Below are 23,654 nucleotides of genomic sequence, written 5' to 3'. Positions count from 1 at the left end.
AAAAAGTTAAATGACTCAAATTAGAGGTCACTAAAACTCAAATTGGTATCACCACCCATCCTCCTTATCCCCAAAGTCACTGTCCCCAGGAAGGCTTCTTCTTGGCCTGGATTTAGGCTTTTTCTTTCCTCTATCGAGAATAACAACTCATAGAGCTGCTCCGAGGTCAACAGTCAGGTGTCTTAAAAAACTAAAACAATAAAGTAAGATAAAATGCTGTTGCAATTACTCAAAGCTCTCCCAGGAGGGAGCCACACCTCTGGTTTTAGCATGGGGTTCAAGAGTGGAGTCAGACAAGCTCCATCCAAATCCTAGCTCTGCCTCTTTTCCTACCTCTTCTGGGAAGTGGGGGCAGTATCTGCCTTGGAAAGCAGTATGAGGATGAAATGGGTCATGGAATCAAAACCTATTCAGAGCCTCCTTGCACATGGAACTCATTAATATAAGCATTTCTGTTGTCGTTCCCGATGTTGGGTGTTATGAGAGCAGTGGAAGTCAGCTCTGCAAGGACTAGCACAAGTCATGGTGACTCCACAGCTGAATCTCCACCTCCCAGTCAGGCTGAGGAAAAGGGATGACACTTCACACTCTTCTCTTCATTACAAGCTCAGTTGCTGTGGGTGAACCAGGGACAAGTCTGTGCCTGAATCCCTCATGATTTATGTTAAGATACATGTTGAGCAAATCATGAACATTAGACATGATTTTCTTCCCCATTTTTATGTTTAAAAGGGACATATTTCTCATTGGGTATTAAACATGTTGAAAGCTGCATTTTCCCTTTAAGCATGATAACTTTTGTTTTAGCCACTTTAAATGGGAATTATTCTTAAAAGGCACTGTATACTGCTTTTCGGAATTTAAATTTAATTTGCTTTGGGGACTTATGGTTATTACGAATGTCATATGTCACACTAGACTGAGGTGTATTTAACGTTCATATTAGCTGTCTCTGAATTCGGTCGAATCTGTTGTCCATGTGCTCCCATACTATCACATGTCTCACCTCTGCTTTCACTGCAGCTGCCTGCTCTTCTCTCTACGTCTCAGTGGCACTGACTTTGATCTTCGTCAGGATGTTTCAGTTAAGACAAAAAATTCAAAGCAGGAGGTGAATCACGTCCAGGGGTAGTGTGGGCCTGCTGTAGCTTGGCCAGGCCTCCGTACATGATCCCTGAGCTCCTGGTCTTCTGCACTGCTCCGTTCCCAGGCAGGCCCATGGTGACTAAAAGGCTACTGTAGCTTATCTCTGTGTCCTGTCTTGTCTGGTGAATGCATGGGAAATAGCCTCTTTCCTGACGGCATCTGCATGTCTGCTTCTCAGTGGCCCTAACAGCGTCGAATGGCCAGTCTGGAACCTGTCACTTAGGCCAGGGACCATGATGCTGGGACTGACCATCACAAACTCCCTAGCAGCCAGGGTGGGTCCCTGACAAAGTAGGGGACAGGATAGTCTCTAACATCAATCAGGGTGGATTTACCAGAAGGGCAGTAAGACAACTTGACCTGTTAAAAGTCTATCAATAAGCCTCTCATGATGCCCCACTGGAAAAGGTATGGATACAGACTATTCCGGTAAGAGAGCAGTCCTGCCATGACTTCCCACAGAACCCAGAGGTGCACAAGTGTCTTTTCCAAGTGAGTTGCCTTTCTGTGCATTCAGACTACCTCAGATGGGCACCTGGGAATTCCCTGTACCTCCCTCCCCCCATCCCTGAGGCACAAGAACAAACACCATCCCTGGGAACAGCCATTCCCAGCTCCTGCTTTGTGGGAGCTGACCAGGCCTTTCACATCCCACCTCTCATGGCACCACTTTAATGTGTCTTTCTCCTAAAATCTGTTTCTCTGTCTAGTGAAGAGGACATGGAAAACCTCATCCACCCACATCTAGAGTAGGACAACATGGGCTATGGGATGTCCCACAGGCAAGTCTGTGCTTTTCCTGTATGTAGTCTGTGATGTTGATTCAGCTGCCTAGAGATCTTTTTGCACCCTCATTCTCGCCTATGTTCTGTATTAGCACTTGCCACCAGACCCCGTGTAATGACAGGAATGTTCTCATTCGTGTGTCCAATCTGGTAGCTACTAACCATGTGTGGCTACTGAGCACTTGAACTACGTCTATTGCCACCAGGGAACTGAATGTTCTATTTTATTCTTTTTAAAATTTATATCTAAATAGCCACATGTGACTAGTGTATTAGACGGCACAATAATCTAGAGACAGGTAAATTTACCAAATAACAGTCTAAGATAGGTGACCTCTTATTGTATTTCCTCCCTGTCAGATGATGGATTTTTAAAGTGTTCTCTTTTGGCTGGCTAGGCCCCTTCCAGTTTTGTCCTGAGGATATATTCAGCAACAAAGAACAGCTTTCGATCAAAAACATCACTACAAACAGAAGAGAATGAACAAAATAAAGCTGTATTTGAAGTTGCCCTGCAGATCATTCTGAGTTCCTGGTCTGAGTTTACATCTATGCCGTTTCATAAATAGCACCATAACTACAGTCTGCCAAGTCCAGCATCAATGTGACAGGTCCAGATGCAAGGCTCTTTGTGGCTAAGTGCTGAAACAACAGACCATCACTCAATATATCTGTGTCCTATGGCCACCTCTTTGGGGGTCACAGGCATACTCGCCTAATCACGTGAGAGGCCAGCACAGCTATGGTCTACAATAAGTGTTCAGCACCCCAGATACCCCTTGAACACCTACACAGGTACACGGCACTACAGACTGTGGGGTAAAGACAAGGACCACCTTTCCCTGTCCTCAAGGACCTAGCTCAGCAGGCTATCTTCCCTTGTACTCCGCACCATCGGCCTTGGCATGCTTGGCTAACAAATAAACACTGTGTGACCTGATGATGTACATCAGCTTGCTAACATTCAGAGGACTTAAGTCACATTGAAAGAGAGAGACTTGATTCAGAGCTCCAGCTCCCATCACTGGACCTCAATAGTTCTTATGCCCAACCACAGAATGAAAGACAGGCAGAGTTTGTAAGGACCTAGTTCTAGCCAAATTAGTGCTCTAAGTTACCTGAGTTTTCCTGGCTTCCCTGAACCACCCCACAGATTCAAGCATGTTGACCTCTTACCAAGAGGCATCCAAGGTAGGGAGGGGAGATCTTTCCAGATCACACCTTGGAGAAACAGAACATGTAGCTGGAGTAGCTTTAGAACTATAAGGTGAGCACATTCATGCCATCATTTTAGGAGCTGGGTTTCATTATACACAAACCAAGGGAAGTAGAAATACACACACACACACACACACACACACACACACAAAAGCAGGCTGATGTGTTCTCAAGAGAGCTGTGTTTAGACAGAGGTATAAACATTCCCAATTCAGATTTCCAGATGTGCTAAGCAATAACTAAAAGTGCACCCTCTGATCCTCCCCATATTTCCCCGCAAGTGAAGGCAGAAGACTTTCCTAACTCTAAATGTTACAAAGAGCATGTACAAGCAAATCCATACATTTCACGTGTGTGCTTGCACATTATCCTTCTAAAATATAAAAGTATAAAAATAAAATCTCTGCCTGTTGTATCTAGAAGCATGTGGAAAAAAACAAAAAACATAACTGCTTCTAGCTCTCAGTCATCTGAGCAGGCATATTTTACCAGGTTTTTCACCTTCCTGTGCCGTATGAAGAGGACACAGAAACAGAGACGACAGGGACTTTTCATTCCAAGAAACCAAATGCAGGACAAGTAGAACAAATACTAACCACATCTGACAGTACCCCTGCATGGATTCTTCAATAGAAAGAAGGGAGGGATTTTAGCATGGACTTCACATTAGGGGTGGTGTGGGTTATGCGCTGGGAGGGGACTGCTCTGGGACATCTAGGAATAAGCCATCTGAGAGCTATGTTCTAGAAGGATAAGTTAGGTGCTTGGGCTCAGGGTTTTGGTCAGAGCCATCACTGACCAGCAGCCCTCTTGTCTTTGTGCTTCTGGTAGGCGCTCAGTATTTCTGTGATGATGTTGGGGTCCTCCAGGGTGGTGGTGTCTCCCAGATCTTGAGCTCTGCCTGTGATTATCTTTCTCAGGAGCCTCCGCATGACTTTTCCAGACCGAGTTTTTGGAAGACGTTTCACTATCTGGTAAGGAAGGGGTGCAATATTAGAATCTGGGTTGGTGCCCAGACTCCCAGCCAGCTTCTAACTACGCTGAAATAAGAAGGGCTCGGCCCAGGGTATAGTGGGGCCCCTGATCTCTGGTTTCATCTTCCTACAGTCTGGACCTGAAGCTGTAATCAATCCAAAGTTCAGGATCAACTGTGAGTCATGCTGAAACCTCCACCATGACAGGGTTTACCTGTACCTGGGTTCACCTCACTGCCAACAACTCTGCTTCTCCCATAAGCTACACTAGTAAGGGCCGCCAGGTAGCAACAGAACCAAGTAAGTGCAATAGCACCTTGTCTCCACTCCTTGGCCTGAGCCAGGGTTGGTTTTGTCTTAACATATGAGGTAAGAGCTACTTAAGGGAGAAAAAAACATCGTCTTGCTTAGTATTTGAAAATTTAGCATTTTACATTTTAAACAGTCACAGCCCATTCAGGGTCAATGGCAATACATTAGGAGCTGAGTTTGGGCACTTTAATAGTGACTTGTCTTTTGATATAATTCAGTTCGTCTAAGGCAGGGTGTCCAAACTGCAGCCTGCGGGCCAACTACGGCCCGCAATCCATTGTTAATTGGCCGGCAGCAAATTCCAAAAATATATTTAGTTTACTTAAATAAACCAGGTGAGGCAATACGTACTTCACCTCGAGTGAGTGGCCCAGCCGTTTGTGTATTTTACTGCATATGGCCCTTGGTAAAAAATGTTGAAAAAAGTTTGGACACCCCTGGTCTAAGGAGTATTGAGGACTCCCTGAAACTCTGATCCCCAGGGCAACAGTTTGACCTATGCCACACCAAGTGAGGCCTCATAGGACCATTTCCAGACCAAGTAATGCCATGGGGGAAATGCTAACAAAGAAAGGAGTGAAAAACTAACGGGGCTCAGAGGGTAGCCCAATTTTCCACAGAACTGACTCCAACATAGGCTCCCTCAGATAGGGTCTAGTGATATCTCCCTCACTAATACCGGGAAAAGTGTTCAGAAACCACACAGGAGCTGAAGAATTCTGGTATTTTCCACACGTTTCTCTACTTAAAATCCCTAATTTTCTTCTATTCCTGTAACTAGCCACCATATGCAAAGTTAGAGAGCATATAATCTTGGCCAGCACTACCCCCTGGACAGGCAAGCTGTGCAGATTTCTGATGCTGCATCTCCCTGCACCTCTCCGTCTCCCTCTGACAATGCAGCCATCCACCACCCTCACTCACCACCCAGGAAACCAAACAGTTAGTGTCAGTTTTGCTATGATGTTAGTTGTGGGAAGCAGAGAAGGAGGAGCGAGATGAGAAGTGCAGTTGCACCTGAGATGGAAGTCCACTCACCAGAATCTGATCGGGCACAGCATACTTGGCAATCTTGGTGGCCACTGTGGACCTGAGCTCACTCATCACCATATCCGAGTCACCTGCATCATCTTTCAACACGATAAAGGCAAATGCAGCTGGAAGGGGAGCAAAGTTTTGGGACGTATTAGCCAGAGTTGTATATAAATCACCATAAATCCAAACATATCAAATCATATGTTGGTGACCTTGTAGCAGCTGGTTTCTTTAGTTGCAGCCCTCAAAATGCATTACCATTTTCATTCAAAGTAGAAGCGATGATTCTGTCAGTTCCACTGATCGTCCCAGATGGGTGAGCATCCATGGTTGAGAGCTTCGCACCATGGTTCTGGTGTTGACTAGCTGTGCATGTGACCTTGCACACGGAACTTCACCTCTCTACCTGCCCCTGCACCTGTGAAATAGCCCATAAAATGGGTTTATAGGACATTTACTACCAGCTACCATGAGATTGTGCAAGGGAACATGGCACGTGGCACTAACCTGTGTATGTGTCCAGCACTGTAAGTACGAGCCACAGTGGATATCTAAATTTAAATTAAGTTGAAAATGCAGTTCCTCGGTCACATGAGCTATATATAGCTAGTGGCTACTATACTGACAGCACAAATGAGGGACAGCTCTGTCATGGCAGGAAGTCTGTTGGGTGACACTGGCCAACCCATAATTTAGCACAGACACTACGTTTTGTTTGTCAGTATCCTACCATGTTCCAGAAAAGATTTACAGTGGTTCCCACAGGTCTCTGAATACATTTCTTTTCAATCTACTTGGGATAATCATGTATATGGTATGACACTGGGATCTAATTGTTTTCTCTCCATATGAGTAGTCACTTATCCCAGCACCATCTTGGACAGTCGGTCCTTTCCCCACTGACCTGCAATGTTCCCCTCTCTCATACACGATGTTTCTACATATATGCAGCCCTATTTATTATTCATTTGTCTGTTTATTCCTGTACCAATTCCACCCCATCTAAATGAATTCTCCCTCCAGCACATATCACCTAACATACTACGTAGTTTCCTCATTGATCATGTATACTGTTTTTTGTCTGTCTCTACCCTCTACTCCCTAACCCCTCCAGCATGTCAACTTTGTGGAGCAGAGACTTCATGTCTTTCACTCACTATTGTGTCTCAACTTTTAGAACTGTTCCTGGAACATAGTAGGTCCTCAACAAATTTTTGTTAAATGCATCAATGAATGACTTTCCTGAATAAGTTACTATCTGTAGAAACCTAGAGCCTTTGCCTCCCCACCACCCTGCCTCCATTTCTACCTGGCAAACTCTTATTCACCCCTCAAGACCCAGTTCAGCTACTCTGCACTTTGTAAAGCCTTTCCTGACTCTGTCCATGAATACAGCTGTGGCACTTGCTGTATGTGAACAGTTGTTGGTCCCCACCAATGTCCACCTCATTAAGTTGTGAGATCTTTGAGTGGAAGAGCTGTATTTTTCTCTCATCTTGGTATGTCCAATGCCAGGTAGTTTTGACCCACACCACAGGGGCTCAGAAGAAACAGGCAAAGCCGACACCTTATCTGGCTGGGAAGGCCCACCGAATGAGGTCTGCTGTGGATATAACTATCGTTAATTAAAAATTTAAAACCACTAAAGCAACACACGCTGATTACCAAAATTTAAAACACTACAAAAGTATATAAAATAAAACTGCACCTCTCCTCCCTGCCTCTCTCCCCTCATTCCTCCCCTGAAAACAATGCAGTATGATGGTTAGGAGAGACTGCTCTGGTTCCAAATCCCTTGCTAGCTGTGTGGCCTTGCTATTTATGTGTAAGTCACTTAACCACTCTGTGCCACAGTTTTCTATTTGTAAAATGGGGAGCTAACAGTACTCACCTCACAGCTGTGAGTCAGGATTAAATAGTGACAGCCCCTAAATAGAACCCACAATAGGCAGGTTCTCGGGGGCTGCTGTCTGCTGCCTCCGGACCCAAATTTTAAAGTTAACTTCTAGGTGTGTATACTACCATCTTTTAAACCCTAGTGGGATCACACTGGACATGTTGTCCTGATTGTTTCCCCCTTGTCTCTAATCAGCGCCTTTCCCTGCCAGTCACTCATCTCTCCAATGAGATGATACTGAAATGAGCCTGGATTGTTGAATTCTGAGCAGAGATGTGTCAGGAAAGCCTCAATGTGAGAGGAGGAGCTGGCTAAGAGCCAGGAGGAGGTACGCAAGGCTGAACTTGGGGACTGGTGAGACAGGTCAATAGCAAAAGCACTGCACATTGGTCATATCAAGTGCAGACAGAGGGGGTGGGAACAAATAAATATACAACAGCTTTTGCAGAAGTCTTTAGAGCTTACCAAGAACAATTAATGAGTTATTCATGTATTACAAATGGACAGATGCTCAAATTTGTAAGAAATCAGGAAAACGCATGTCATCATACCCATAACATACAAATTCTCTGCAACCAGCCTGGCAGACATTACAAGGCCTGGCCATACCAGAGTTACTTAGGATACCAGTAAGTAGAGAGCTGCTGATGGGAGTGTGAAGTGGCCCGAGGCCTCTGAGAGTCACACATGAGGACCTGTTCCCATCTCTGCCCACTTCTGATCCCTAACACGTCTCCCTCATATCTCAGTCTCCTGATAACAAAAGGAAAGCAGCCTCATGAGTAAATCCTTCTCATGGCAATTGAACATTTTTTTTTAGAACACTGAAAATAAATGTTATATTTTACAGAGAAAGTGTTGAGTAAGAAAAACAGTAGCACACAAACATGGAAGGGAAGTGTAGGGGACATGTGAGATACAGTCAACACAGGATGTCCCTGATAACAGCAGGAAGAGCACCCAATCCCAGGCTACATGGTGGGACAGTAGAGGTCGGTCTGCCCAGCAGCGCAGCACAGAGTCAGTGAGTGCTCAGGTCACACCAGGCCATGCATTTCAACACTCAGGTGGACTCTGCCCCTTCCTAGACCCACCCTCTTAGAAACTGGCAGACTTTGGAACAAAGTGTGTCCTTGGTAAAGAAGACAACTGATCAGTTGTTCTGTGTTCCTCCACATGTCACTGTGCAATGGAAACCACAGGTCAAATTCCTCCAAAAAGAGTCCCAGAGCGGCAAAAGAGCCTGCTCCAGGGCCTACTTTGATCTGCCAGCCTGGGTGCAGAGCTGGCACTGAATGCTGTGAGCATGGCAGGGCATTTCAACGTAGGCCCTCTCTAATGGGGCCTCCAGAGGCACTGTGGACAGAGGAGCAAACTCCCCAAGCTCACCTGGGACCAAATAGCTCAGGGCTGCTTGTGGATGAGTGCCATTAAAGGACAGTGGAGCTAGGGCATCTCTGAAATCTGACCCTAGTCTCACAGGTATGCTGTTCAGTGTCCTCACCCAAAATCTCCACTTGAAGGAGAAGAAAACCAACAGCTTCACCCATAAACACTCTGCCACCCATTTTCCAGATTCTGTTCTTTCTACAGAGGTGCCATGATGGGCACCAAGGCCAGAGATCAGAGGAGCTCCTTCCATAGTGCTCACCTTCTCCTTTGATGTTGTGCGGGTAGCCAATGACGGCGGTCTCTGGCACTGCGGGGTGACTAGACTGTACCAAACAGAACAGAAAGGTGAGAAGTGGAACACCTGACACAGCAAATTACATACAGCTCCCAATCTGAGGCCAACATGACCTGCACTCACCATCGCATCCTCAATCTCTGCTGTCCCCAGTCGGTGGCCACTGATGTTGATGACATCGTCCATCCGCCCCGTGATCTGGTAATAGCCACCCTCGGTTCGGTGAGCCCCATCTCCAGAGAAGTAGTAGCCTGCACCACAGTGCGGGAATTTAGTGCCAGTACCTCCGAACCAAGACCCAGCAGGGCTTCCATCCTTCCATAAGGGACATAATGGGACCCATGTCCAAACCTCACTCTATAGAAGAAAGCTCTGAACCCTGTACTCTGCTGACTTCCTGCCTGCTGGCCCTCCTTGCAACCCCTCATAGAGACACTCTCTAGATGTGCTATTTGTATGCTAGTGAAAGACAGATGGTTCTGAGACAGCAGAATGCAGTCAAGGTTGCAAATGTCTGGGGAGCAGAAGACATAACAATGAGCACACTCAAACTTCCCCCCAAATTAGTCTCACTTACAAGCTTGAGACTGAATCCCAAAAGGCACACTGTTATATGTAAAACTCCAACACAAGGACACAAAAGCAAACAGGGAAAAATAAAAAAAGTAAAACAGAAGAAAACGTACAGCGATCATGACAGTTTTCCAAGGTGGTTTCTTTACTCTTCTTTCCTAATAGCCTAAGGAGTGTGCACCATGGGCCATGTGCTTAGGGCTCTGCGTGCTCTCCCACTTAACCCCACGATGTCCCTGAGGTAGGTCTTTTCCCATTTTAGACATAAAGTCAGGGAAGTAAAGAGGGAGGGGTCAGGACTCAAACTCATGCCTCAAAATGCCTGTCCTTAACCTGCACTGTGCTCATAGTCACCATTACCTTAGAAAGGCTTTCTGAGAATAAGGTTCCAGCAGTGTGTGTAAAGGCATAACATGACCCACGCTAGCAGTTCACCTGGATAAGCCTTGAAGTAGGCATCCACGAATCTCTGGTGGTCTCCATAGATGGTCCTGGCCATGCCTGGCCAGGCCTGGGAGAGGCACAGAGCTCCAGACACACTGTCGCCCTCCATGACGTTCCCCTGCAGACGCAGAAGGCACAAGTGTGAGAGACCAGGCAGATTCTGGCTGAGAAGTAAAAAACTGACAATCAGCATTATTCTCTTAACTGCTTGGCTAGAGGCAGAAAAATGACAAGTGTGCCCCAAAGGAACTGTCCAGAGTTTTCTCCTCTGCAAGGAACTGGACTCAAGAGAGCTTTTGAGGAGAACCTGGGCTCCCCCCACGTGGTGATTTTATCCACTGTGTGTCTAAGAGAAGACTCCTCTGCAGTGAATGCTGCATGAAGACACAGGACCTTCTGCCACCTACCAGATCCTGGGTATGTGTGACATGGGTGAGTGGGCAGAGGAGGCCAGGAAGGTGGAAAGAAATGCTAAGGAGCTATGTAGGGTGCACAAGGAAGAGGAAGACACCTCTGTGAGGTTCTTACACACCTTCTCGTCCATGAGAGCCGGGACAATGCCAAAGAAGGGCCTCATCGCCATGCCAGGGAGAATTTCTGCCCCTTCTTCTGAGGGCCGTGGTGCAATGCAGATGCCACCTGTTTCTATGGGGAGAATGGGGAAGAAACACCAATGGGCTTAGGGGTTACGTCATCAAGGGTCTGGGACAGCCACACTGACTGGTGCTCTCCCAGAGTGGGAGGTGGGTGGGATTGCCCATTTGAGGCAAGGAAATGGCCCCCAGTGTCACAAGGACTTTTGTCTAAGGCAAAACTAGACTTGGACTCTGTTCTCTTCCACTGTGGAATGGAATGGGGCCCAGGTAGAGGGCTCAGTCCTAGGTGCCATGGCTCCAAGGCACCCGGTGGGTGCTGCCTCTTCTCCTCCAAGGCCCTGTGTGTCCAGCCCTTGCTTTAGCAGGAAAGATGGAGTCCACCTACTTGCACAGGAAGATGGAGGAGAGGAATTGCTTGTGGGCCAGTGCACATTCCACACAGGCCAAACAACGAAAACAGATGCCCACAAACTCTGTTTTCACATTATTTCTCTGGCACTTCCTTCTATCAGCCTGCATGGAAATACCTTATGAGATTCGGTTGCAATCTCAGTCCTATGCCCTGCTGAATGGATCAGAACTGAGCTATTTGGAACATCCCACTTTCTGGCTTCTGGAAAGATGAGACCGCAACCACATCAGTGGCGGTCTCCTGCCCCAAATATCCTATTAAGTCATATAACCAAGAGAAGATGGGGCAAATCTAAACAAAACGCCACTGAAAATTCCTTTTCCCACTAAAACTTAGATTTAGACTCATAGTCCCTTAAACAACAGGGCTCATCGTCATCACAGGTACTTGCATTCAGAAAGTAGACCCTATGAGGAAAGAGAACATTTAACTGAGTACTTACTACATGTCAGGACTTGGGCAACATTCGTTAGTGGTATCAGCTCATTCCATCCTCAGCCGGGGCCTAGAGAGAGTGCCCCCATTTTACAAATGAGGAAACTGAGACTCAGAGAAGTCATTACACGTCCCAAGTCTTATAGCTGCACAACAGCAGCCAGGCTCCATCCCTGAGCTTCCTCGCTCCATACGCTAGGTTTTCGACAACCACATATGATGAGGGCTGAGGCATTAGTGGTGTTGGATTGCATTTGCACAGTCTCACACTTGATCCCCCACATCTGGTGCTTAGCCGTGTGTTCTCGGTGCACTAATGTGAGCACAGTTCCCAAAGTATGCCCTGACCCCTTGTCCTCAGGGATGCTCTCACCGGTCTGCCACCAGGTGTCCACCAGTGTACATCTACTGTCCCCCACCACCTTGTGGAGCCACTCCCAGGCCTCGTGGTTGATTGGTTCTCCCACTGAAACCACACACAAAAGAAAAAAGATATTAATACACTTCAATAAACCTGAAACCAAAATAAATAGATAGTTAAGGGGAAAACAGCTCTATAATTTTCCTAAAGGACATAAAAGGAGGTTTGAAAAAGCAGTGAGATCTGTCATGTTATGGCCATCAAAGAAATACAAATTACAATGAGATATTTTCACCACTGGAGAGTCAAAAATAATAAAAGAAAAAACCTGACAAGAATGTGGGGGAAACAATATCACATGTACCATGTAATTTGGTATGGCAATTTTGGGGAGCAATTTGGGCATTTCTCTTAATATCTAAAAGTTCATACACCCAATATAACTATTTTTTTCTGAGTTTTAAAATGAGTTTATTAAAGAATTATTAGGAAGGCAATGACGCTTGATTGTCATTAAAAAAAGTTCTGTTTCTTCATATTGAATAATAAAGGTAATGTAAGAAGCTACAGAGTTATAAGCTTCTTTCTACTCGATTCTCTGATAGTATAGCACAGTGTAGTCATTTTTGCAGTCCTAGAATAAATAAAGTCTCTTCTATGTTTCTCTTTAAAAAGTGATAAATAATAACAGAAGATGGCATTTAAAAAGGCCACTTTTCTATTCATTCTGTAGTATTGGAGCCAGTATTGTTCCCATCACTGGCTACAATTTTCACTTTATTCACTTTCATAATTCTGTCACCTCTCTGAATTCAATATAATTCTATACAAAAGTCCATACATTATCACAGAATCTATATGTATTTAGAGAGCCCCTGGAACTGACGCTATTCCCGACTCTCTGAGCCAATGTTGAATTTATAAGCCTTATCAAACCATAGTAGAACTTGAAGGGCAAGTTGGGGGGGTGATCTGTTTAGACTGTAAGAGCTCATCAAGGCTTTTCCGAAGACTGTTTTCCACAGTGGTATTTCTACATAACTGATATGCCATGGCTTAGGAGGAAGAAATTGTTTTTCTTATTCAGTTTTGCATTGATCTCCTGTGGAGAAGGCACTTCCTGCTGTGAAGTAGACAGAAGCAGCACAGCCAGGAGCCCAGCAGGAGGTATCTACTTCCCACACCACATCCATGGCCACTGCAGAAAAACCCCAATACAACTACTTTAGACAACTGTTTGGGGCAGATTATACTAAAGCGAAATGTAAGTTTATTCTATTACTCAAAACTGTTACTCCTGACACACACCCCACAGAAACGAGTGCATATCCACTGAAAGTGGACACATAGAAGGATGTTCACAGTGGCCAAAAACTAAACACTATCCATCAAGAGTGGAATGGAGAAAGTGTGCAGTATTCATGCAGTAAAATACCGTACAGCATGAAAATGAGTAAGCATCAGTATGCCCAATAGGAACAAACCTCAGAGTCACGGCCCCGAGCAATTGCAGTAGGCACAAGGGTAACACATGCCATACAAGCTCATGTATATGAAGTTCAAGAACAAGCAAATCAATCCACACTGAGAGTGGCCAAGTAGTGGTCATGGCTGGGGGATCCTGACTGGGATGAGACATAAGGGAACTTTCTGGAGACTGGAAATTTCTATGGCTTGATCCGGGTGTGGTTATCTATCTATATATGTATATATGCAAATAGTTCTCAAGCTGAACACCTGACATTCGTGCATTTCACTGTATTTTATACCTCAGTAGAAAGGGGAAAGGCACTTATGCCATATGACTCCGCTGCTGATTCTCAGTGTCTACCTGTTGTGGTCTGAATGTGCATGTCCCCCAAATTCATGTTGAAATTCTAACTCCCAAAGATGATGGTATTAAGAAGTGGTGCCTTTGGGAGGTACTGAGGTCATGAGGGTGGAGCCCTCAGGAAAGGGATTAGGGTTCTTATAAAAGATGTCCCACAATGCTCCCTCACCCTTCCACCGTGTGAGGACACAGCAAGAACACATTGTCTTCTCAAACGCACAGGAAGAGGGCCCTCACCAGAACTCAACCATGCCCATGCCTTTATTTTAGGCTTCCCAGCCTCCACAACAGTGAGAGTTAAATTCCTGTTGTTTATAAGCCCCCCCAGTCTGTGGTATTTTGTTATAGCAGCCAGAATGTTATAGCAGCCAGAACAGCTAAGACACTACTCTAATGAAACACCCACACCAGACTAGCACTCAGCTAGAACTCACAGGTTTAGACATACTGTTGCTAAATACTGAAATACTCTCATGCTGGTTGCTTCATGCTAAGGACCACCCACGATGCAGCAGCTAACCAACGCCTATTATGGCTGGGGTCTCCCATGTTGGTCACATGGGTGGCTGGGTGTTGTGTGTATTGCCCCTGCACTCACACATGCCCACAAGGAGGCAGGAAGATGCCACTGTGCAGCACTGGTTGACACTGGGAAACTGCCAATAGCCCCAAGAGCCAACCACAGGGACATGACCACAAGGAGCACAGCAATCCCTACGGAGGGTGTGAGGACATTTTCAAACAAGAGGGCAGAACCACATGGAAAACTCCGTCTATTACTGAGTTAAAATAAACTTCACAGATAATAGTGCAGTGTAATCACGTTCATGTTAAAGAAATCATCTCAGAGCCCAGCTGTGTCTTTGCACAGGAATACTCACACAACTTTGAAGAAGGCACCCGAAGGTGCATAAGCAACAGGGTCCCCTGGAGCAGCACTCAGAGAGGACATCAGCTTTCATTGCAAAGTACTGAGTTTTTCTTTTTACAGTAAGAATATATCCATGTGTTGCTTATAAAATTGAAAGTTTAAAAAAAAGTTTAAAGAAATATATATCTTGGGGTAGAAGTCTTGAATGCGCTACATTCTGCTGACTGGTAAGGTTAAGTAAAGTCAACACACCCAAAGCCTGGAGGGCTATGAAGATTAATCAATCCATCTAGAATGGCCCTGAGCTATGGCTACAGCAAGAAGCGAGCAGCAAGCTGGCCCTGGCTAAGCTTGAGGCTTGCTGGTCTCTGATGCTGCCAGTGCCCTGTGCAAGGAGTTACACGGTGCTTACTGCCAGCCTGCTAGCACTGCTTACTGATAACCTGGTCTTGGGGAACCCCCCCCCCCCAGGGCTCTACTATTAGCATTGGTTATGTGGCAGGAATATGCACCCCCCCCACCCCAGACCAGCAAAGTACCCAGAGCCCAGCTAAACCTCATATGGGCTACCTGGTACAGAGACGTCCTTGAATGTGTCAGTGGCGCCTGATCCAAGACACCACAACCTTTACAGAGGGCCAGCACCTGGTGCTGGGGGACCCCTGGCTGAGGCAGCTTTCTATGGAGACCAGCACCCCACTCTAATGCAGGTACTAGAGACCTGAAGTGCTCAGAGCACTTCATTTGGGCCGTTGTCATTTGGGTCGTTGTGAGTTTTCCTCAGCAACTGAATCCCATAAGTGCATCTGGCAAATAACCTCCCTCTAGTCCTGTCTCCACTTAACTCCCTAGGTCCACTCAGGTGGCTTTGCAGATGACACCTGGAGAACCTGAGTTGTTTATGGCACTAGCCACCCCTCCACTTGCTACTGGTCCTCAAATGATGCCTGGCCCAGACTGTAGGGATATGTCACAGGTCCTCTCCATCCACACAGGGTCCCAGTCAGGAGTGTACAGGCCTAACCTCTATAGCACCAACATGCCAAGAGAGGTATCTCAGACACCCCGCCACCTAGAATGGAGCCCAATGTGCTTTCTGCTGCTCCCACCTGGAAAATTCAAACTGCTTGGTCATCCAGACACAAACTGACACTGACCACCAGGAAGGACCCAAGCAGGGAGGAGGAGCTGGGTGCACGAAAACACGTCTTACAGGTAGCGCTGCCTAGTGACTTCTGCTCCAGAGAAGCCAGAGACTCGGGTGGAGCGTTAGGGCAGCATCCGGGCCAGGGCTCAGCTTCATAACAAGCAGTCAGCCCCACCTGACCTGCTGTGTTTCCCTGCATGTGGACACAGCACTGCAGAAGACGCAGATGACTGTGACTTCTGGGATCTCACTGCCTGGTGAGGTGGTCAGCACGAGGACAGATATCCGACTGGAGTCGGCTCGTCTGAGAGCCGGCAGCCCAAGGTCCAGAGAAGCCAAGGAAATCCCCAGGAGAAGCAGCACAGAGAGGGGCCTCGAGGGAGGATCAGGGTCCTGAGAGGTAGGAGAGAGCAGCAGGGCACTGTAGGCAAGAGCGGCAGGGCAAATCAGGGCGGGCCCTAAGTCCTGCACCAGCACTGCCTGCCTTAGTCACAGACAAACAGTGCATGCACACCATCACCAAGCTCCTTTTTCCATGGACACAACTGGCAGCAAGACACATCTCCAAGGATACCTGCCCCACATGTTTCCTCCATGAAAAACCACCAAGCAGATCCGTGTATTCACCAAGTAGCAGGGAGGGCCTCCCGTCTTTCTTTCCCTCCTGACCACACCTGATAACATGTGTAAGGGGGGAAATGAAATGCATCAGGGAAAAGCTAAGAGAACAGAAAGGGCCTCCTAGTACCATCTGAACTAACCCCATGTCACCTTTCCCAAAAGCTTTCATGTGACTTGGCCACATCTATCAAAACTACAAATGGAGATAACCTTTGATCTTGCATCTACCTTCCTGGAAATATTTAAAGTGAGAGCAGCGTACAGCACAGAATGACCTTTATTACAGTGCTTGGGAATAACTGGTGTCCAGCGTCAGGCGAATGCTGAGTGAACTGCAGAACTGCAGTTGATTTTCATGGGGCAATCCCGTGCAGTCACCGAAGAAAGGGGTCAGGCCTTATCTTACCAAGTTGGTGAGGATTCATAACAAGGATGAAGCAAAGAACCGAGGCACAGAAAGTGTCTGAAATGCTATGCCCCAGACTGGCAATGGCTGCGGACTCTGGGGTGGGGCTGACAGGCGGAGACCTCTATTTCCTACTCAGTGTGGCCTGGCATTGTTTGAATTCACCACAGACACGGGCACGTAGCTTTTCATGATTAAAGTCATTAAAAAGCCTGCAGTGGCTTTCACAGACGACACACACATCCTCTCCAGCCACAGAGTAGCACTCACCTGATCCCAGGGTCCGCAGGGAGGAGCGGTCGTACTTCCTCACCCAGGCATCACCATATTTCAGTAACAGCCGGACAGCTGTCGGAGCACCATAGAATTGATTGATCTTTAACCTCTGCACCATCTCCCAATACCGACCTACAAAAAGGCCCCAATTCAGTCAGTCTGAGAGCCCACCAGACATTATCTATTTTAAACTAATTTAGAGATCAGTGAACAGTACTGGTTACTGGGTATGTGTAAATACCTGCATTGTTCACACAAACAGGATTCAACATCTACCACTAGGATGGAAAGGGAGCCCTCTGGGAAAGGGCTTGCTGTGGCAGTCATTCCCCAGCACACCCCCATCTACAGGCTGGTCCATTTGTAAACAGCCTTTGCCTGGCTCTGGACAGCTGCACCCACCCACATGATGTACCCTACATGATATAGTGAGGAATTAGTTAAAAGGATGTTACTGTGAATTGAAAAGTAATCCCTTATAGCATTAACATAGAACTTGTGTTCAGTGGCATTTAAATAGTCTCTAAAGTGGTAACTGGTGCTTCCCCCTAGAAGACTGCGGCCAGGCCACCACTGCATGCACTCCAGGGACCGGGGAAATGGCCCAGCACATGCTCACCTCATTTCCCATAATGTCCCAAAACTCACCACCATCGCTCTACACACAAGAAGCTGAGCTTCAAGTGGCTGAAGGGATGTGCCTGTGATCACACCTAAGACATGGCTCTTAATCCCTAGCTATGCCCTGTACACTTTCTACAGCACATCCAGCCCCACTGGGTGGCTGGATAGGAGGAAGGGGAGATGACAAAGACAGTCTACTCACGTAACTGTCAGCGCTGTGGGATGCTTGGGCAAGAGCATTCTAGCAGGGCTACCACCTTTCAATTACATTAAAACGAATACTTGGGGTCACTGTACTGAATGGGAAGAAGATGCCAAAGTGAGCAAGACATGGCCACCTCCTCCAGGTGAAATCAATTCATGGAGGTGGCTCTAAGTCATGCTTGATGCACTCTGATGCAACAGCCCTGAAAGCACACTTAGCAGGCTGTAGAAAGCCCCCTCTGTCTGGGGGACTTGAGTAGGCTGGCAGTTGGTTTGGGCTTCAAAAAGGGCTGGATCTGGTCAGGTGGCCAGAGATAAGCGATACAGTGATAAGGGGAAGGCCCGAGGCAGGCAGTTTAAGTTAGAGAGTGCTGGAGTTGATGGTTTTGAGACAGCTTCCAGTGCCAAATTCGACCCTCTTCTATTGCTCGTCTGATCTTATTGTGGACAAGGCTCCCAGCCGCGGCCCACCTATCAGGGCTCAAGACTCTGCAGCTATGCCATGGGACCATAAACTACAGCCAGGCCAGAGCGAAGGCCTCCACTCCATCCTCCTGTTAACCTCTCCTCCTTCCTTAAGGTCCCTCTGGGGGACCCTATTTGGGTTCCAAGTCCTCACCAGGATCAGGGTAAACTGGGGTGCTCTCAAAAAGGATGCTGGTTGCTCCATTGCAGAGGGGCCCGTACACCACGTAGCTGTGTCCTGTAATCCAGCCGATGTCGGCCACACAACCGAAGATGTCCCCTGGCCGGTAGTCAAACACAAGCTGCACAAACAGGAGAGGCTGTCAGGAGCCTGTCACCCCATGTTCCCACATGTCACTAAGAGTGTTCTGTAACTGTGAGACACAGCTGCTCCAATGGCTTCCAAGAGCAGAGGAGTAAGTGTACTGTGGTGGTTTCATGCAGTCATAGCCATGAAAAGATGGAGCTACTGGTACATGTAACACATTGATTCTTGCAGAGGACAATGAAAGAAGCTAAACCCCAGAATGTAGCCCCAACTCAACAAAGCTGATCTGTATACTGAAGGCACACTAAAGATGGTCTTGCTGGGGGTCTGCCTGCAAGGGGCATGTAAGGACCTTCCAAGGGCTGAAGACACCCTATGTCCTAATTTGGGTGGTGGCGCCACGTGTGCTCACAGGTAAAACTTCATCTACATAATTGTATGTATAAGGACATCTTTCTGCATTAAGTTATACCACAATTTTTAAAATCCCTTCAAAACTGCAAAAAATGAAAGTCAAAAAGACCAAGAAACACCTCAAGCATCATCAGCTTCTAAAAGCCTGAGAGGTGAGACACAGGTGTTTCTTGCATTCTTGCCAAAGGGTTCAACCTGAGCCTGATCCTATCTCTGGATCCAACTGTCCTTTGCAGGAAACATGGAGGACAGAGGGAAAACAGCCAGGTGCTACAACAGACAAAGTATAAGGAAATGGAAGGGATGGAGGGAAACCTATAGGTTTGAAAAGGCTTAAAAGACATGTTGCAAAAATGTCAATGGCAAGAGTAAGCTGCAGGACCAGTGATGCACATCCAGTTGACAACTAGAAAAAGGAAAATGCAAGGCAGGGATGCTTCAAGGTCAGGATGCGGGGAGTAGGCTGAGGGCAGATGGGTTATGAAGGGGCTTCTGTGAGGCTGGAGATGTTTCATTTCCTGAATGAAGTCGGTTTGCCTTATAATAATTCATTAAGCCACATATTTAACTTGGATGGTTTTCTATATCTGTGTTCTATTTTGAATAAATTTTTTTTTTCATTGGGGGGAGTGGCAAATGGCTCCAGTCTTCTGCTGCCAAAGACAAGCACTGAGATTCTCCAGAAGTTTCCAGACAGCATAGTGGTGGCCTGGACATGGCTAGAGTCCTGTGGAGCAGTGTCTGAGGTGAGGGAGGATTCTTTCAAGGAAGACTGAACTTTCATTGCCCTGGTGAATCAGGATGCCCCCATCCCAAAACCCCACATCATTTGGGAACTGAATGGATTTTTAATACAACTTGGACCCAAATTGTCAAGTCTTTCAAACGGCTGGAGATTTCTCCCCCTGCAGTTCTTGGAGGGAGGGTAGGTAAGTGGGGCCAGCCATTCTCCAAAGGGCCCAGGAGGCAGCCGGTGCCCTGACCCCACTGCACACCTCCAAAATCAGCTCACACTCCTATCATCCCTTCAGTCAACTGTCCTCTTCCCTGAGAGAAACCAATAGACCTAATATCCTCTGCATGTGCATATATGCATGTGTGCAGAGAGACACATACATAGATATATGTGCACACACACAAACACACTTTTTCTACAGAAGGCTGCAAGTTTCTATTCCTAATGCTCCAAAAAAAAAAAAAAAAAACCCAACAACTCAATGTACTGAAAAAGTCAAAAGATGGTCTTCCGTTCCTATATCCCACTTCTTTTGTTCACATGGACAGTATCCTGGTAATACTCTGAAAACACAAAAAAAATAAAGAATCTCTCATATTTATAGCTTCCCTAATGTTAATTTTATTATACATTGATGGGAACAATTTGATTCATTCTGTGACTTTCTTGGTATTTGATCCCAGTGTTTCTATTTTCCAAAGTATTTTTACTTACTTATCAATCTTTGCAACATCCCACCAAGAACTGAGGAAGGGTAAGGTTTTTCAGATCAGAACACTGAGGTCTAAACAGGTTCTATGACATGCTCAAGGTCACCCCGCAGCCAGAACGCACTGTCTTAATATGGATTTGTATTAAGTATAATACACTGTCTGCTCAGCCTGGTTCTGTACTACATGTCTTTCTGCCTCACTTTCAACATCCTTAGTGCTGGGGTGTGAGTGGCCACCAGCAGGACCAGACATCTCCACTGGGAGGCCGTGTGTATGCGCTGCTCAGCACCCACTCCTCATCTATTCTCATCCATGAGGTTCTCCTCCCACGTGACCCAGGGTGGCCAATCAGCATATTCTACCCCCCACCCCCACCTCTGACCATAGTGACTGGGATTGTCAAGGTTCTCTCTGGCCCCTGGAAGAGCCAAATTAAAAAATCAAAACCTATTGAGAACGTGGTAGGCACAGAAGTGGCCTGAGGCAGGGAAGATAGCACTACCCAGGACAATGTCTGAGCCCTGCTTGGATGGGCCTGAGCTTTCCGCTCAACTGGCCAGACAGTTCCCTTTGCTGCTGGCACCTACTGGAGCTTCTTTTTGCATTCTGCAACAGAGAGTATGGTCTACAGATGGTATATTAAAATCTAATCACCCCAATAAATTTAATAAAATAAAATTAAAAAAAAAAAAATCTAATCCCATTTGGAAACTGTCAGCCACTTCCCGAGGCGATCAGAGATGCCACGATAAACTGCAATCTCCCACCCATATTTAAATGAGTACTGATTTCTAAACTCATTTATTGAAACAAGCAAACAAACAAACAAAAAAAGTGTCATATGGCTTGCTTTATAATCCCTTAAGGACACTATAATATAATTTCCATGTACTAAATTTAAATTTCTTTATAAAAGCAAATCTTTTTAACTTTACTTTTAAAATATAGCCCAAGTGAGCAGGGCTTAGAAGCCACAATACTTTTAGGGGCACATGAAAATGTTTTACTTTCTTTTAAAATCAGAAGAAAAAAAATGGTCTCTTAAGTAGAAGAAAATGTTTTAATACATAACAGTGATATATATATATATATATATATATATATATATATATATATATATTCATCCTTATACCAACAGTTGTAAAATAAAATTTTTAATATTTTTTTTATGGAGGAGGGGGCCAGGAAGGCCAAAGTGTCTAGGACCTGAGCATCAGAATGTGGCCCTACCCGTGAATGTGTCAGAGCTGGTGAGGGCCCCATTCCTGCAGGACTTCAAGCCAACAGACAACATAGGGTGCAAAGGACTAAAGGCCAGCAGTAAGACTCAACCTTGGGACCTGGACTCTTCCAGCAAGGACAGGAACACAGCCCCCCCTGTCCACCCATCCTACTGGGCTAGTGTCATGACTCAACAGCAGCCTAGCTCATCAGCACACTGTGGGAAAACATGAGCACCTCTCACCCACGGGTACCACTTTATGGCAGGAGTGCTAGCCCTAAATCCAGCCCCACCAGGCCCCAGGCCCAACCGCACCAGGGAGGTGAGCTTTGTGCACCCTCCAACCCCCACCAAAGCCATACCCTGTGTGTCAGGGCAGCATACAGCAGGTAGCCTGCCTGGGTATGCACGAGGCCCTTGGGCGAACCGGTGCTCCCGGAGGTGTACAGCATGAAGAGCATGTCTTCACTGCCCATGCTCTCTGGGGCACAAACAGGGTCCTCCTTGGCCATTTCCTATAAGGAAGAAAACAAAAACAGCCCCACCCAGGGCAGTTAGCCTCTCCCCTCCATTCAGCTTCCTTGAGAACACCTCTGGCTGCTGTGAGACTCAGCAGACTGGATCAGAGCTCACCGCTGGCCTGTCCTAGTTCAATTCCAGATGCAGAGAGGACACAAAATAAAAAAATGAATCCAATCATTTCTGTTACATTAACTGTTTCACTATGTTTGTGGTATATGAATTCCATTTTCCCAACCAGGATGTAAGCCCATCATATACCACAGGGAAACCTGGACACCTCAGGAAGACCCAGATTCAGAACCACAATCCAACAAGACTCAGTTCCAGTTAACCAAAGAATAACCTCTCCTCCTCAAATGGTGCCAACTGAGGTGAACCCACCTGCTCGAGGGCAACGTCCAGATCCCCCATGTGGACCTTGTTGTCCGTCCTGTGAGCCACCAGGACACGCTGGATGGTTGGGCAGTGTTTCACAGCTTCGTCCACGATCTTCTTCAGTTCCACCACGCGCCCTCCCCTGAGTCCTTGGTTATAGGTGACAACCACCTTGCACTTGGCTAACAGAGACAACAGACATTTCTCGTCAGTTTCCTCCCCACTTTAACCCTCACAGCCCAGACTGGCAGCCAAACATTCCAGGCCCAGGGCGGTGACAGAGAAAATCAATCTTGAGTAATAAAGGCAACAAAAAAAGTGAGGGGTGTCCTGCTTTGCAATCTTCGTGCTGAGTGCAAAATTACCAAATATTTTTCTAGCTCTGAGGAGGAGATAAGTTACTTTGAAGCTGAACTCTTTCAACCTTCTACCATTCCTTCCCACCTGCCCCGGGGGCTTTCCCAGGTAACAGGCCATCACATCACCCCCAGGCACAGCCACCATGAAGCAGAAACCAAGAAAGCTGGGCAGCCAGAGACCAAGCCCCAATGTGTCCAGTGCAACCCCCTCACTATCCAGGGCCAAACTGCCAGAGAACAGAGACCACACCCTGGGTAGATGCCAGGAGCTGCATCTACCGCACACCCTCACTTTCAGAGGAAGGCCCTCTAAGCTCCACACCTGCTCTTTGATGACCCAGCCAGACTCAGCCAGGCCCATGGCAGTGCCAGGCTGATCCGAGCTTCCATAGTTAACCTAGGGGAATGCCAAGAGCAGGGAATCAGATATGGGCACAAACTAGGCCTCAGGACTACAGGCAAAGGAATGACCCTCCACAGTGTGCCCCAACTTGGATGACCCGGCAGGATCCAGGTTACAGTGGGTTTTTATATGGTTGCCTGATAAACACGAACTGGTACTTCAAGGAAACTGATGAGGCTGGGAGGTCTATGGGAGGAGCTGGGTAAAGCTGGGCTCCTTGAACTCTATGATCCTAACTTCCTTTTTATAAAACTCTATGGTTCTAACTTCCTGTCTCACTGCCTTAGGCATCCTCCGTCTCAGGCAGAACGTGCATGTGGCT

At 46.7% G+C, this 23,654-nt stretch overlaps 1 protein-coding gene and 1 pseudogene across 1 annotated transcript in view; both read right to left on the bottom strand.

The window, feature by feature from the left end:
- Positions 1-2,409: 2,409 nt before the first annotated feature.
- ACSS1 (acyl-CoA synthetase short chain family member 1) overlaps positions 2,410-23,654 on the bottom strand; it is a 74,850-nt gene continuing 53,605 nt past the window's right edge. Inside the window, exons 4-14 of the mRNA XM_019716781.3 lie at positions 22,577-22,752; positions 22,036-22,188; positions 18,475-18,622; positions 17,022-17,159; positions 11,888-11,980; positions 10,604-10,716; positions 10,063-10,189; positions 9,178-9,305; positions 9,019-9,082; positions 5,474-5,592; positions 2,410-4,120 (exon numbers count right to left, since the gene is read on the bottom strand). Of these exons, the coding sequence (XP_019572340.2) occupies positions 3,941-4,120; positions 5,474-5,592; positions 9,019-9,082; positions 9,178-9,305; positions 10,063-10,189; positions 10,604-10,716; positions 11,888-11,980; positions 17,022-17,159; positions 18,475-18,622; positions 22,036-22,188; positions 22,577-22,752 (1,439 nt within the window). The 3' untranslated portion in view covers positions 2,410-3,940. The remainder of the gene's footprint in view (positions 4,121-5,473; positions 5,593-9,018; positions 9,083-9,177; positions 9,306-10,062; positions 10,190-10,603; positions 10,717-11,887; positions 11,981-17,021; positions 17,160-18,474; positions 18,623-22,035; positions 22,189-22,576; positions 22,753-23,654) is intronic.
- On the bottom strand, positions 11,991-15,017 carry LOC148756058 (transcription initiation factor IIA subunit 2 pseudogene; annotated as a pseudogene).

This window comes from Rhinolophus sinicus, chromosome 13 (assembly GCF_057876585.1).
Source record: "Rhinolophus sinicus isolate RSI-liver-muscle chromosome 13, RSI-T2T, whole genome shotgun sequence".
Taxonomy (NCBI): domain Eukaryota; kingdom Metazoa; phylum Chordata; class Mammalia; order Chiroptera; family Rhinolophidae; genus Rhinolophus; species Rhinolophus sinicus.
The sequence above is the reverse complement of the archived record's forward strand: the minus strand, read 5'-3'. Positions and strand labels throughout refer to the sequence as shown.